The sequence below is a fragment of the Trichinella spiralis genome, assembly GCF_000181795.1.
Source record: "Trichinella spiralis strain ISS 195 chromosome Unknown Scfld5, whole genome shotgun sequence".
In the NCBI taxonomy this organism is placed as follows: domain Eukaryota; kingdom Metazoa; phylum Nematoda; class Enoplea; order Trichinellida; family Trichinellidae; genus Trichinella; species Trichinella spiralis.
In genome coordinates, this window is record NW_003526944.1 from 3,651,026 (window position 1) to 3,664,948 (window position 13,923).

The 13,923-nt window shown below is 33.0% G+C and overlaps 4 protein-coding genes across 4 annotated transcripts; 3 read left to right on the forward strand and 1 right to left on the reverse strand.

Moving 5' to 3' along the window:
• Positions 1 to 2,482: 2,482 nt before the first annotated feature.
• On the reverse strand, positions 2,483 to 3,025 carry Tsp_08292 (hypothetical protein). The gene is made up of 3 exons (XM_003375246.1): positions 2,936 to 3,025; positions 2,606 to 2,806; positions 2,483 to 2,575 (listed from the first exon to the last, which is right to left on the reverse strand). Exons 1-3 carry the CDS (start codon positions 3,023 to 3,025, stop codon positions 2,483 to 2,485), a joined length of 384 nt encoding a protein of 127 aa, XP_003375294.1.
• Positions 3,026 to 9,138: 6,113 nt separating this feature from the next.
• Positions 9,139 to 10,289, forward strand: Tsp_08293 (hypothetical protein). Its single transcript, XM_003375247.1, has 5 exons — positions 9,139 to 9,247; positions 9,315 to 9,385; positions 9,538 to 9,722; positions 9,821 to 9,879; positions 9,955 to 10,289. Exons 1-5 carry the CDS (start codon positions 9,139 to 9,141, stop codon positions 10,287 to 10,289), a joined length of 759 nt encoding a protein of 252 aa, XP_003375295.1.
• A 1,111-nt stretch (positions 10,290 to 11,400) lies between these two features.
• Positions 11,401 to 12,066, forward strand: Tsp_08294 (conserved hypothetical protein). The gene is made up of 2 exons (XM_003375248.1): positions 11,401 to 11,622; positions 11,824 to 12,066. Exons 1-2 carry the CDS (start codon positions 11,401 to 11,403, stop codon positions 12,064 to 12,066), a joined length of 465 nt encoding a protein of 154 aa, XP_003375296.1.
• Positions 12,067 to 13,204: 1,138 nt separating this feature from the next.
• On the forward strand, positions 13,205 to 13,819 carry Tsp_08295a (conserved hypothetical protein; the record flags this gene model as incomplete). The annotated part of the gene is made up of 5 exons (XM_003375249.1): positions 13,205 to 13,235; positions 13,422 to 13,497; positions 13,550 to 13,593; positions 13,691 to 13,719; positions 13,763 to 13,819. Coding segments are annotated over exons 1-5 (237 nt in total), but the record flags the coding sequence as incomplete, so codon positions are not given.
• Positions 13,820 to 13,923: the final 104 nt, after the last annotated feature.

The following is a 13,923-nucleotide window of genomic DNA, read 5'->3' on the forward strand; positions in this document are numbered from 1 at the left end:
AATAAATGGCTTCTAAAATTTAAAGCGTTGCGCCATCTCATTACACATGACAGTGCCATCTGTAAGTTCCTGGAAACAGAACTGAGATACGTTGTTTTCAGCGACCGTAACATATTTAGCATTTGAGTAAGGTATGCATTCTAACTGAGCTGCTTCGTGCAATATTTTACTTGTTTAGCCAAACCATTTTTCCTTCATTTTCAGTCTGCTTTGATTAATTCGTTTGTAGTTGTTTTAGAACAAGCTGAAATGGAAATAAATCGTTCAACATACACATTTCTTATTAATTTATATTTATATAATGCATAGTTGAAATGAAGTTTCAGCGTTATTTTCCTTCAACATTGTCTAATACCTGAATGTCATGACGTACGATTAACATGTCTAAATTTGTTCAAAAAATTATCATTTCATTTAGTGTCATGTAGTTCATCATTTTTCTTAATCAAGTAGCTTCTCAGTAATACGAAACATGTCGTTCTTTGAACTGTTTTTCGCTTTTCAACTGTAGCTATATGTTGCATGTGGAAATGTTGTTTTAATATGGCAGTTTGCGATAACAATTGTATGACATTGTAATAATAGTAAATAAATTAGGAACTTATCACAAATAGCTGTCGCTACCCGTGGGATTTTCCAAAAAAGGTGAGAATCTCTTCAAAGTTCAGTAATTGTTATAGAACGTTAATAGGAAAATGCTGCGTATCATTCATTGCATTTGTAATAATTAAAAGCTGAAGTGCGTGGAATAAATATTGATAAATCCTGCATAATATGCAATTTTTGATTTTTTGAAAAATTTGATTATTCAACTGCCTCACAATTTTGACATTTATGAATGGAGTAAATGCAATATTGCATCCAATTTGCTTTTCTATCTGTTCCTTTTGACAAATTTTCATTTGAGATGCGCAATTAATCAAAGAAATTACGTTTAAAAAATCATAAAGTTTAAGGATGCTGTAAGCGATAAACAACAATCAGGAACAAATCTTATTTTATCAAGAAACTTCTTTTCCCTTGATTCTATAAAAATTTGCAATAAAATTTCACAAAGGCATGGTTGCGTTATTAATAGAGGAGCGCATGCTCGCTTGATTAACGTGGCTAGCACGAGCTTGGGCAAAACGTTGGAAGCGCACTGCTGTGCTATGAATTGTATGTTTAATGTTTTGAGCGGGTTGTGGTGAATATTCAGAAACACACATAAGATTAAGCTGATATGAGTCATTGGTTTTCTTGTAATTACTAATCGTTCAATTCATGAAATGAAAAGTACATCTCAGTAATTTCCCCATAAATGATTTGCGCTTCATATCTGAGAAGTGCTAGATATTACTTTGTCAGTTTTCCATTTTTTAATACTAAAAATTACTAGTTTCACGTAATAGTCTTGTACATCATCACATAAGTTTATTAAATAATTCTCATTACGAAATTCTTATTTTTTATGTTGTTCTGGATGGATTTTTGTATAATAGCCCTACAATCATCTTGGCCGTTGAATGCCGTTCTCTGCTATGCTTTAGCGTTGCGCGGGGCTTTATATGTATTGCACTTATTAATTAACGTGGCATGGTTACGTTATCAATAGCGTAGCGCTTGTTTGCTTGATTAACGTGGCTAGCTAATGCCTGGGCAAAGCGTTGAAAGATCACTGCTGAGCTATGAATTGTACGTTTAATGTTTAGAGCGGGAGTGGTGAATATTCACAAATACACACATAAGATGAAGCTGATATGAGTCATTGGTTTTCTTGTAATTACTAATCGTTCAATTCATGAAATAAAAAGTACATCTCAGTAATTTGCCCATAAATGATTTGTGCTGCATATCTTAGAAGAGCTGGATACTGCTTTTTCAGTTTTCCATTTTTTCATCCAAAAAATTACAAGCGTATTGTAATTATCTTTTATATCATCAAATAAGTTAATTAAATAATGCAGATTTCGAAATTCTCATTTTTTATGTTATTCTGGTTGGTTTTTTGTGCAATAGCCCTTCATCCGTATTGGTCGTTGAATGCCGTGCTTTGCTATGCTTTAACGTTGAGCGGGGCTTTATATGCATTGCACTTATTAATTAACGTGGCATGGTTGCGTTATCAATAGCGTAGCGCTTGTTCGCTTGATTAACGTGGCTAGCTCATGCCTGGAGAAAGCGTTGAAAGAGCACTGCTGAGCTATGAATTGTACGTTTAATGTTTAGAGCGGGAGTGGTGAATATTCACAAATACACACATAAGATGAAGCTGATATGAGTCATTGGTTTTCTTGTAATTACTAATCGTTCAATACATGAAATGAAAACTACATCTCAGTAATTTGCCCATAAATGATTTGCGCTGCATATCTTAGAAGAGCTGGATACTGCTTTTTCAGTTTTCCATTTTTTCATCCAAAAAATTACAAGCGTATTGTAATTATCTTTTATATCATCAAATAAATTCATTAAATGGTGCTGATTTCGAAATTCTCATTTTTTATGTTATTCTTATTGATTTTTTGTGCAATAGCCCTTCATCCGTCTTGGTCGTTGAACGCCTTGCTTTGCTATGCTTTAGCGTTGCGCGGGGCTTTATATGGCATTACACGTATTAATTAACGTGGCTTGGTTGCGTTATCAATAGCGTAGCGCCTGTTCGCTTGATTAACGTGACTACCACGGGCCTGAGCAGAGCGTTGAAGGCGCACTGCTGAGCTATTAATTGTACGTTTATTGTTTGGGCGTTTAATGTTTGGTAGCCAGGACATTGTATTGTTGGTATGGTAATGGTGATATTGTATGTCCGCATGGTATTGTTAAGCTAAAAGTAAGATTACCGTAAATAAAGGGCGGTTAGAATTTAGTCCACTGAAGACCAAACTGAATTTCGAACAACAATGCTGAACAAAAATATCTCATTTCTCATGCTCTCCCCCTGGGGCGCTCCTACGCCCGCCTGAGATGGGCTTCCACCAGGTTGAGAAACTCCGATTGGAAGTAATGAATCATAGCAACCGTATTTGCTGAATTGAAGCTCCATGCAAATTTGTGTGCAATCGCAATGTGTATGCTAGCGTGAATTCAGTTGTGAAAGTTGATAGCGTACTGTTTGTGGCGGGCGTAAAATGGGGATTACTCAGCGTTGACCAAAGAAAAATAGCAATGTGAATATCTGTATTTTCTTTATCACTTCATTTTTTATATTATTAATTTGCATTCTTATAATTGAACCGTAGGTAGAGGAGAACGGTGTGAAAACTTAAGTGAGCTTATTCTGCTCCGTTAGCCTGTTAATTCGTTAAACTTTGATGTAGAGATCTTCAGCTCATAATATGACTAAATTTGAATTGTTATTTATCGATCGCTTTATTAAAAGGCATATTATTACGTATGGTCTATCGAAAGGTTTGTTCATATTTATTCACAGTCGTCATAGTAATTTGTGTGTGGAGAACAGAGGTAAAGAAGCGCGATGAAGTCGCCTCTTCAATGTCATCAATAGTTGAAAGGTAAGTTATTTTTACAATTGTACTAACGTTCTTTGCAGGTATCAATGTACACAACATGTTAGTTTCAAATTAACGAATTTCAGTTTCGCTGACTAACCTACAGATCAGTTTCACTGCCTGGATATGTAATAATTTTTATATATAATCGACTATCCATACTAATTCACACCTCGTTGCGCTACGTAGGCACTTAGTTAAAAAACGTTGTTATGCATTAAGACGTAAAAAACGTTAAATTATATTGTAACGTTTCATTGAAAACAACCGCGAACATGTGGAATAAACGGCTTCTGAAGTTGGCACATTGCCTTTATTAATACACATTGAATTCGTCAGTTTGAAACTTTCTTTAAACACAACCAGGATGCACGAGTTTCCTCAAATGGAACACCTTTGGTATTTCAATGAACGAATCATTCAGCATTTCATATCTCAAACGGTACTTTTTGCATTTCAGCGATCGAAGTTTCCTTCATTTTTAGGTCGTTTTGATTAATTTGATGGAAGGTGTTTCAAATCGGCAGGAAATGGACATAGAACATTCGACATACTAACTTGATATTAATTTATGTCTTTGTAATCCACCAGTGATATCAATTTTCAACGTTATTTCATTTTTACATTCTCTTATCGTATGCTTTGCATATCTTTATTTGTTAATAAACTCATTTTACGCATTACTATGCTGTTCATCATCTTTATTATTCAATTGTCTTTTCAATGATATTAAAATTATGGTTCTATGAGTGTATTTTCGCTTTCCAGCACTCCTTGAATCCCCCTTATGTAAATTAACTGAAAATGCACTAGTTTGCGAAAACTCTAATTGGAAATGCAGTAAAAATGAATAAACTAACAATTGATCACAATTGAATGTCTCCATGTATGGTATTTTTTCCAATATTTTCAGATCTTCACTTATAAGTTCAGAACAACTAATGGCATATTTTTAGAAATCTGATGTGAATAAGAAATTGCTATTTTTGTAAATGAAAAGGAGTACTGCGGAGAATAATCGTACAGAAATTGTCAAAAATTCGCATTCGATGATGTTTGGGGAATTTGATAAAATATCTAGATAGCAAATTTGACATTTATAGAAAAGAGAAAGTTAATATTGCGCCAGAATTGTATTCTTTTCTCATTATTTTGTCCAAATCTTATTGGAGAAGTAAATCGAGCGAAGAAATTGCATTTTAAAATTTTGAAATTTTAAGGATGCTGTAAGCAATAAAGAAAAGGCAGGAACAAATTCAATTTGAAGTAGATAATTTTCTTCGCTCAATTCTTTAAACATTTGCAATAAATCTTCACAAAATCATTTTTTTGCATCTTTATTTATATTTTATGTTTTATTTCTTCTACTTCCATTCCCACTAATATCGAATTTTTTTGACTTCGCCGTTCTGCGAAAAATGGCCAAAAGTTTTTTGTCCAATGTTGAATTTTATTGAGTAGTAGATATTTAGAATGATAAATAATAGTGTTATCGAGAATTTTAGCGGAAACTGCATGGTACTTTTGGAATAAATGGCCTCCAACATTGTCGTATTGCACCTATCTTAATACATAGGAAAGTTGTCCGTCTGTAACTTCGTCGAAACGGAACTAGCATGCGTGATTTTCAGCGAATGTAATATTTTTTACATTTTAGTAAGGGATGCAATAAAACTGCACTGCCTTGCGCATTCTTTTACTTGTTTGTGCAATCCATTTTTCCGTCAGTTTCCTGCTCTTTTTATTAATTCGTTGGAACGTGTTTCAGAACAAGCTAAAATAGAAATAAATTTTTCACTATCCTCATTTTATATTAATCTGTCTTTGTTCTATGCTAGAATGAAATGAATTTTCAACGTTACTTTACTCCACCAACGATTAATGCCTGAATGTCTAACGTACGCGTCGTCTGACTAACATTGTTTAAAAAACTATCATTTTATTCCATAACATGTTGTTCATCATTTGTATTATTCTATTAGCTCTTCATTGATATTATACATGTCTTTTTTTGAATTATATTTCGCTTTTCATCTGTAGCTATATGCTGCATGTGAAATTGCGGTTTCACTGTGGCAGTTTACGAGTACAATTGTATAAAATTGTAATAAAAGTAAATAAATTCATAATTGATTATAACTAATTGTCCCCATCAATGGTATTTTCTCTAACCGTTTGAGATATTCAGTTTCAACTTCAGTAAGAGTAATAGAATGTTGCGAAGAAAGCGGATTATTAATTACATTTGTAATAATTGAAAGCAGTATTGGGCAGGATAAACATACATACATTTTGAATAACATGCAATTGAAGAGTTTTTATGAAATCTGACAAAACAATTAGTTTTCCAGATTGACATTTATGAAAGGAATAAACGCAATATTGCATGAAATTTGTATTCCTATCACTCCATTTTGCCTGAATCTTACTCTAAATGCGCAATTAATTAAAGAAAATAGGTTAACAAAATTTTAAGTTTTAAGGATACTGTAGAAATAAAAAAATAGGCAAGAACAATTTTTGTATGTAGAACAACCTTTCTCCCCTCGATTCTTTAAAAATTTGCGATAAATCTTCACAAAATAATTTTCTCGCATACTTATTTATATTGTATGTTTTATTTATCTTCCTTTTATTGTTACTAATTTCTATTTTTTTCGACTTCGCCGTTTTGTGAAAAATGGCCAAAAGTATTTCGTCGACTTTTTTACTTATTTGAGTAGTGGATGTTCAAAATGATAAATAATAGTGTTACAGAAAGTTTCAACGGAAACTGCGAGGTAGTTTTGGAAAAAAACGGCCTCGAAAGTCATCGTGTTGCCCCTAACTTAATAAATGGGAAAGTTGTCCGTCTGTAACTTCGTCGAAACGGAACTAGCATGCGTGATTTTCAGCGAATGTAATATTTTTTACATTTTAGTAAGAGATGCAATAAAACTGCACTGCCTTGCGCATTCTTTTACTTGTTTGGGCAATCCATTTTCCGTCTTTTTCCTGCTGTTTTTATTAATTCGTTGGAAGGTGTTTCAGAACAAGCTAAAATTGAAATAAAGTTTTCACTATACTCATTTTATATTAATATATCTTTATTTTATGCTAGAATGAAATGAATTTTCAACATTATTTTTCTTCAACAAGGATTAATGCCTGAATGTCATAACGTACGCCTCGTCTGTCTAAAATTGTTAAAAAACTATTATTTCATTTAATAACATGTAGTTTATCATTTTTATTATACAGTTAGCTTCTCATTGATACCAAACATGTCCTTCTTTGAATTCTATTTCGCTTTTTAATTGTACCTATATGCCGCATATAAATATGTGGTTTTAATGTGGACGTTTGAGATAACATTTGTATGAAATTGTAATAAAAGTGAATAAATTAGGAATAAATCACAACTAACTGTACCCTTTCAGGGTATTTTTCCCAATCGTTTGAAATATTCACTTAATGTTCAGTAATAGTAATGGAATATTGCTAGGAAAGGGCGCCGAATGAGTTACTGCATTTGTTATGACTGAAAACACTAGTGCCTGAAATAAATGTTCATAAATTTTGAATAATATACAATCGATGATTTTCTTTTGAGAAATGTGATAAAACATTTGGTTTTCAGGTTTGAAATTTATGAAAAGAATAAATGGAATATTGCATCAAATTTGCATCCTCATCTCTTCATTTTGTCTGAATCTTATTTAAGAAGCGCAATTAATCAAAGAAATTACGTTTACAAATTTTTGAGGTTTAAGAATGTTGTAGGCGATAAAAAAATTTCAGGAACAAATTTTATTTGAATGGTTTTTCTTCGCTCAAATATTCAAACGCTTTGTAACAAAGTCTCACCACTTGGCTTTTTTTGCATATTTATTTTCTCGCTATATTGTATTGCCCTTCTTTTCCTTCTGACTAATATTATATTTTACATTTATTTGTATAGCAATATCTCGACAAGTGCGTAAGAAGCAATAGTATGGCGATGTTCTTTGTTGTTTAATTATTTTTGCGTTTGATATATACAATTTTAAAAGGAAATCGTTATATCGACCTTTTTGTAAATATCTTGGGCTATTATAGCCTTCGCTGTTTTATGGCGAATGTCGAACAACTTGTTTTTGAAATTTCTTTTATTGATCAGCTAACATTCAAATTGCTAAATGATAGTATTATTGAGTTTCATCACAGACTGCCGATTTATTTTTAAATAAATGGGCAGCAAAGTTGGCGCATTGCCTATCTTACTAATTCATCTCTCTGCCCCTCTATAACTTTCTCGAAATGGCACCAGGATACGTTGTTATTCAGTTTACGTTACATTTCTGACATTTCAGTAAAGTGTGCATTCGAAATGAGCAGCATGGTCCATGAGTATACATGTTTGATCAATCTCATTTTCCTTATTTTACTTTCATGCACTGCAGCTGGTGTTCAAATCAACACTTTAAAATAAATTAATCTATATTGTATAATATTACATAAAGGTTGAATACTAACGTATTAGCTTTTCTAATTAGTAAAATGCTCCAGTGTAATGATGTCACCACGCTATTATGATTTAAAATGGAATGATTTCACCAAGGGCAATGTGATATTCTTAGCTTTTGGTCTTGAACCTGAGCAATTTTGAAGAATGTCATCGTCATTGTTATTTAGTTTATGAGTGTGTTCAGCAACAGTCAAGAAGTGCGTTCAGCACATCAACACGTTTAATTGCAAGTAAGTGATGTTTCATTCCTGATCTACCGTTCTGCTCTTATATGATTGACACTAAATAAAGTGTAACCACAGTTGGTGTCGCGGAATGCTTGTTTTCGTTATTATTATTGTTGTCCATCTGCATTAATACCTGCAATGTGCCTATATAAATTTAGATGTATTTTGCTGAATGATTCCGTGCTCCAGCTTGAAACGGACTCTTATTCTAGCAGTTCGTGGGAGGAATAATTTCTGAATGCACAGCCAAATAACTGAATAAGTAATTTGTCTTTAATCTATCGAATGAGTTATTATGTAGAATTCATTTGAAGCACTTTTAGCAATACCCAGAGAACAGTTTTTATCTAAAAGTATGTCATTTGAAAAACGGCGACGATTAATTAAAATCTTTCCTGCTCAAGTTTTCCATTATTATTAGGTGATTACGCTCTTATTACACCAAAGTCAATGTGATATGCTAATTATATTGTACACTTGCGCTTGCACAAATGTCAGAATGTGCTTGTTTTGGTCGACTATTCAGTATGTTAATGTGAGGACCATCAGTCAAGTTGCGTTTTCTATTCTACTGTTTAAATCATTTGTGATTCAAAAATAATTTGTGCTTCATATCTTATTAACATTCATTCTATGCTTGGTTTTCAGAGCAAAATTAATAATTTCCAGTTATGAGAATGAAAAATGGAATTCCTTTGGGAAATGTTTTGGAGAATGTATGTAATAAAATTGCATTGTCCATTACTTAACTAGTTCTTCCTCATTTCTTTTAAGGCTATTTATTATCCGCCTGCATATTTGACAGCAATATAAAATATTACGCATGGTGTGCAGTGTATAGAATAACAATTTCAAATTTTCCCAACTATTTGAATATACTAATATACTAATTGAACCCATTATGCCAATATACTACTCGAACTTGATGAAATGAATGTTCATACTATTTGCATTGGTGATCACTTCACATGCCTTTAGGCAAAAGGGCTTTCATTATATCAGACGAATTAATAAAGGTACCCTTTTAATTAACGCTGCTACGCGTTTACTCATCAAAAATTAGGCTGTTTTCTCAAAGACAACTTTACTTACTATCATACTATATTACAGAATGTCGCCTTAGTTGTCAGTCATTTTGTTTGTCGCCATATCAGAGGGTGCACAAATGTAATCACACTCTCGTGTATTGTCTATAATTAGAAGGTAAGTGATATTCCTCAATGTGCAGACATTCCATGCATGATTTGTCTAAGATTACTGATCGTTTTACCGCTATTGAACTTTGATTAACATTGAAATATTCTCATTTCTATATTACATTTCTTTCTTATAGCATCTGCATACACACAAGTACCACATTAATATAATCATTAATGGAGCCTGCAAGAGACAATCATCATTTTCTACATGCTTAAATTCATTTTCATATTATAAACAAGTAAGTGATATAATAATTATATGGTTATCTCTTGTGCTTGATGATGATTCTCGTCAGATAAACAGATATGTAATCGCCATGTTAAAAAAAGTAATTGAACGCGAATAATAGTGCATGATAATAATTTTAATATTCATGCGATTTGTTTCTAATTTTTAATTTCTAATTACTTTTTCAGGGCAGGAAGTGTTGAAAATGCATTCGTAGGTCTGACTGAAGAAGATGGTCAACATTTAAGTAGAAGACATTGCTTCACCTGTATTTCACTGGTTTTGAAATTTTGAAAATTTATACATATACATAACATTCAAGGTGAAAAATTAAAAGTGACTACTCCCCTGCAAATAAATGCTGTTACGTATACAGTAGCGATAATAAGGGCTGACTTGGAATCACTCTGTTTGAGCATTACTAAGTCTTCTGAAGTTCAAGCAATTTGCAGCCGTTTTGGAGTGATTCAAGAGGTCGGTTTCTTTTTCAAGTGGTCCTTTGAAAGATCTACAGCGCTTAAAACTTTAATCGTGAGGATGAATGTGGAAGGTGCGCTAAGAACCAAAAATACGGCCACCTTGACACGCTTTGTGAAACGAGATGCCTCGAGCGAAATAATGCAGTTTTGGCGTTTTTTAGTCTTTGTCAGTCATTAAGAGAGACTGCAGCACAGTGCTGAGTGGAATAACAGCGGCGGTGCCTCTAAAGCAGAGCAGTCACGAGTTGCACTATGTCGAGGCAGTTTTGTTATTTCGTTGGTGGTTCTTAACAAACTCCTTTTTTTAATCTTGCTGCTTTAAAAAACTCTCCTGGACTCTCGCCGTTATCTATTACAATGTTGTGACCAAGTGAATTCTATCTCGAGATTTGCAAATCAACTGAAAACGTCTTGGGTGATTTTATACTCTTCCATCGAAATATATGGAGGCACATGAGCATATCTAACGTTTCAAGAGAAAATAGAAAATGACCGTGTGGACACTTTTTTGGAGAACGTTATTCAGTAGTTCTTTGTCAAATTTCTTCAACACCGCAATAATGACGTGCGATTTAGTCCTCTTATACCTGGATTTCGATCACCATGATTTAAGTCCAATGATAAGTTTGATGGACACCTATTACAGATATATCGACGACCAAAGCGAGGTAGTGAAGTGTAAAATTACACGCTGGAAAAGAAAAAGAATTAACGTACTTCTTTAAGGTTGTACATCCTATACGTTTGATGCTCTCGCATTGTACCCAAAAGATTACTATCTGAACGTGTACTTATTCCAACAGATTTTCAGCAGTCACCCAACCGCTTGAACAGGTGTACAACTAAACTTTACTGTAGTGAAGTATTTGAAAAGCTAGTTGCGGACTACCATAAAGGAAGAAGAATTGAACGGACTTACATTATATGTACATTCATTCTGTTTTTTTAAGGATATGGACTGCATAATAGTCAAGGTTAGTTTCAAACGAAATCGAAACGTGTTATTCATTTGAAATGCAATTAAAATTATTAATTTTAAAGTAATTCTATCACGTGATTGAGATTCCAGTTTTGTTTAAATGAAAAAACGGCATTATTTCCTCGAAAGACTGTCATATATAATAATAAATGTGCATGACAAATCTTTTGTATATGATATCCGCCCCTCCCTATAAATTCAACTCTCCTTTAAGTATATTTTACAGTAAATGAAAGAATATAATTATTTCTTCTTACAAAATTTTTAATATGCACTTTTGTTTTGATTCCTACTCCATAATTTTATGCTGATGAAGTGTGGTTCGACTGCACAAGATTTCACGAGAAAAGAAATTTTTTATGCGTCATCCTCAACATCAGTAACTACAACTCATTGTGCCATTTCAGAGCACATTCAAGTGTTTATGAAAGTGCTAGTTAGTAAGAATCAGAAAACGGAGAAAACAGCTGAGAACAACACTTCCTACCACCATTTTATAAAAATTCGACTGCCAGAAAACATGAGTGAGGAGGTAAGAGGGATGGTGGGTGAATGAAGCAGTTGGAGTAAGGAGCTTAAGTGGAGGTTAGATGAGGGAAAGGTGAAGAAGAGGCTTTTATTGTCAGTGTCCGATTTATATAAGAATCAGACTGATAAGTTGGACAAATAAAACGCGTCATAGTGACAGCCAATAGGACGTGGGACAGAAATTTCCCTATCATAAAATAGGAAGAGTTTGCTGGGCAAATTCGTGCAAAATAATGAAGCCCGGAAAGTAAAGTGCATTTGTGGCGGCAACTGGAAAACTGTATCTGCTAATCAGGTTGAACTTATTGGTGGGCTAAAGCAGGAAAGTGAAGCATGGCAGAAAATCATCAGACGTTTTGTTGTTTGTAAACAACCACAAGAGCAAAAAACACAAACGACATTAAAATGTGTCTGGAAGTTAGGCATGAATCGCAAAGCAATAAAATAAAAAGTATAGGCGAATCTGCAGATATTAATGCAACTGGTGGCAGACGGCTTAGTTGCACCACAGTTTCATAACTGTCAGTGAAATAAATACAAGTCTCTTTTCACAGTAATGGCGTAATTCCATTGAACAGTTTCATCTTACATGAGCACAGAATTCAAAGCATGAAAGGGAAATAAAGCTGATAAAATGTAGAAAAGTAAAAAATTCTTATAATATTAAGCTAAACAATACAACAAAAATGAAATTACTTTAAGATAATTAATAATTGAAAATACAGTAATATGCATTGCCACATCATTTATATTGCTGATAATCAGGTTACTAGTTAATACACAAATAAGAGAAAAGCAAACGATGTATCAATAGCTATTATTTCTGTGATATTTGATTAACGATGGCGGTGCGTAACCAAGGTGCAAGTGCAACAATCTGCATTAGGTAAAAATTTAGCATTAAAACTTATTTCCTTGATGCTTTTCTACGGATGTATGTACATAAAAGTATTTAAGCATTTTTCTATTTGAAGATGCACAAAACTTAAAATACTTTTAAAGCACAGTTCTCAGTTTCGTATATTCAACGTTGAAGTTTTTGAAAAAGTCCATGTTTCAATTTGTTATTTTGCGTAATCATCTAAGTTTAGATTTAAAATTTTCATTTTCTTACGGCATTCAATTTTATTTTGAACTGAACCGGTCGAACATCACTAAGCGCATCTTGTTTTCTATTATGCAAGACAAAACAATATCGTTTTTATGCATAAATTTTTCTTTTTAATATCGCTTTAGATTTGTTTGTTAAATTTTATACCATGAAGACATTAAATAAATCAAAATTTTCATCTAGCTAATTCTGCTTGTCATAGGGCGCAATCAGTGCGCCAAATCATTGTTTATTTTTTGTTGATATTATGTTCGGATTTATATTGGAGTAGCATATTCAACTTACTTAAGCCGATTGATACGGCAGGTTGGGAAATGTCTGACTTTTATGCAAATAGTTGTGCTAGTAAATTGCCTTCATATTAGCTGTGCGCCAGCTAAATTGACATTGTTGACTAAGAGCATCGTCGAAAGGCCACTGAACAATTCATTATTGCGTTGAGTACATAGAAAGATATGCTTTTATATATTAAAGAATGTTATCTTATCAAACATGGGCGTTGTCTGGTTTGAATGCAAATTAGCATGCAATTTCAATTTGTTTGCTTTTGAGCTTATACATGACCTGAATAATGTTTGTTCAACGAAATGAAAAATACGTTTTATACTTGTTAATCAATAGAAATGAACTTTATGTAAATTTTCCTGAGGCTACTATTAGTTGCTCTAGAAATTCATTTCAAATGATTGTAGGCGAACGATGTGCGGCGAATGAGCAATGGCGTTTTCAATGCGGTGATGGACGGAGAAGAACAATAAAAACGGCTTTGTTTTTTATTTATTATAACATTATTTCATTAAATTAATTCTTCTACATTTAGATACAGAAGAATAGAAGATAAAAGAAGACATCCCAAAGACAAGGGTAAGTTAGGTAAGTATAATTCTTTGAGTTAGGCTAATTAGTTAAACTTCACTGAGGAGTTCTTGAGTCTGTAATTTATATAAACTCGAGCTGTAAGTTATCGAGCATGATTGTTTGTTAATTAGAGTAATTGGATGTAGATCATGAGTATTATTATAATTAATTTGAGTGGCTTTCCGCATTTGAACATGTTTCACGTCCCATGCCTTGTCGAGTTGAGTTTAGGGTTCATTTGCGGAAAGAGAAATGATTGAATAATTTGACGATCATTTCAAGGACATTTTGAGCATAATGAGTTTGTAACCTGCTTAGTTTGAGTAATAAAATAAG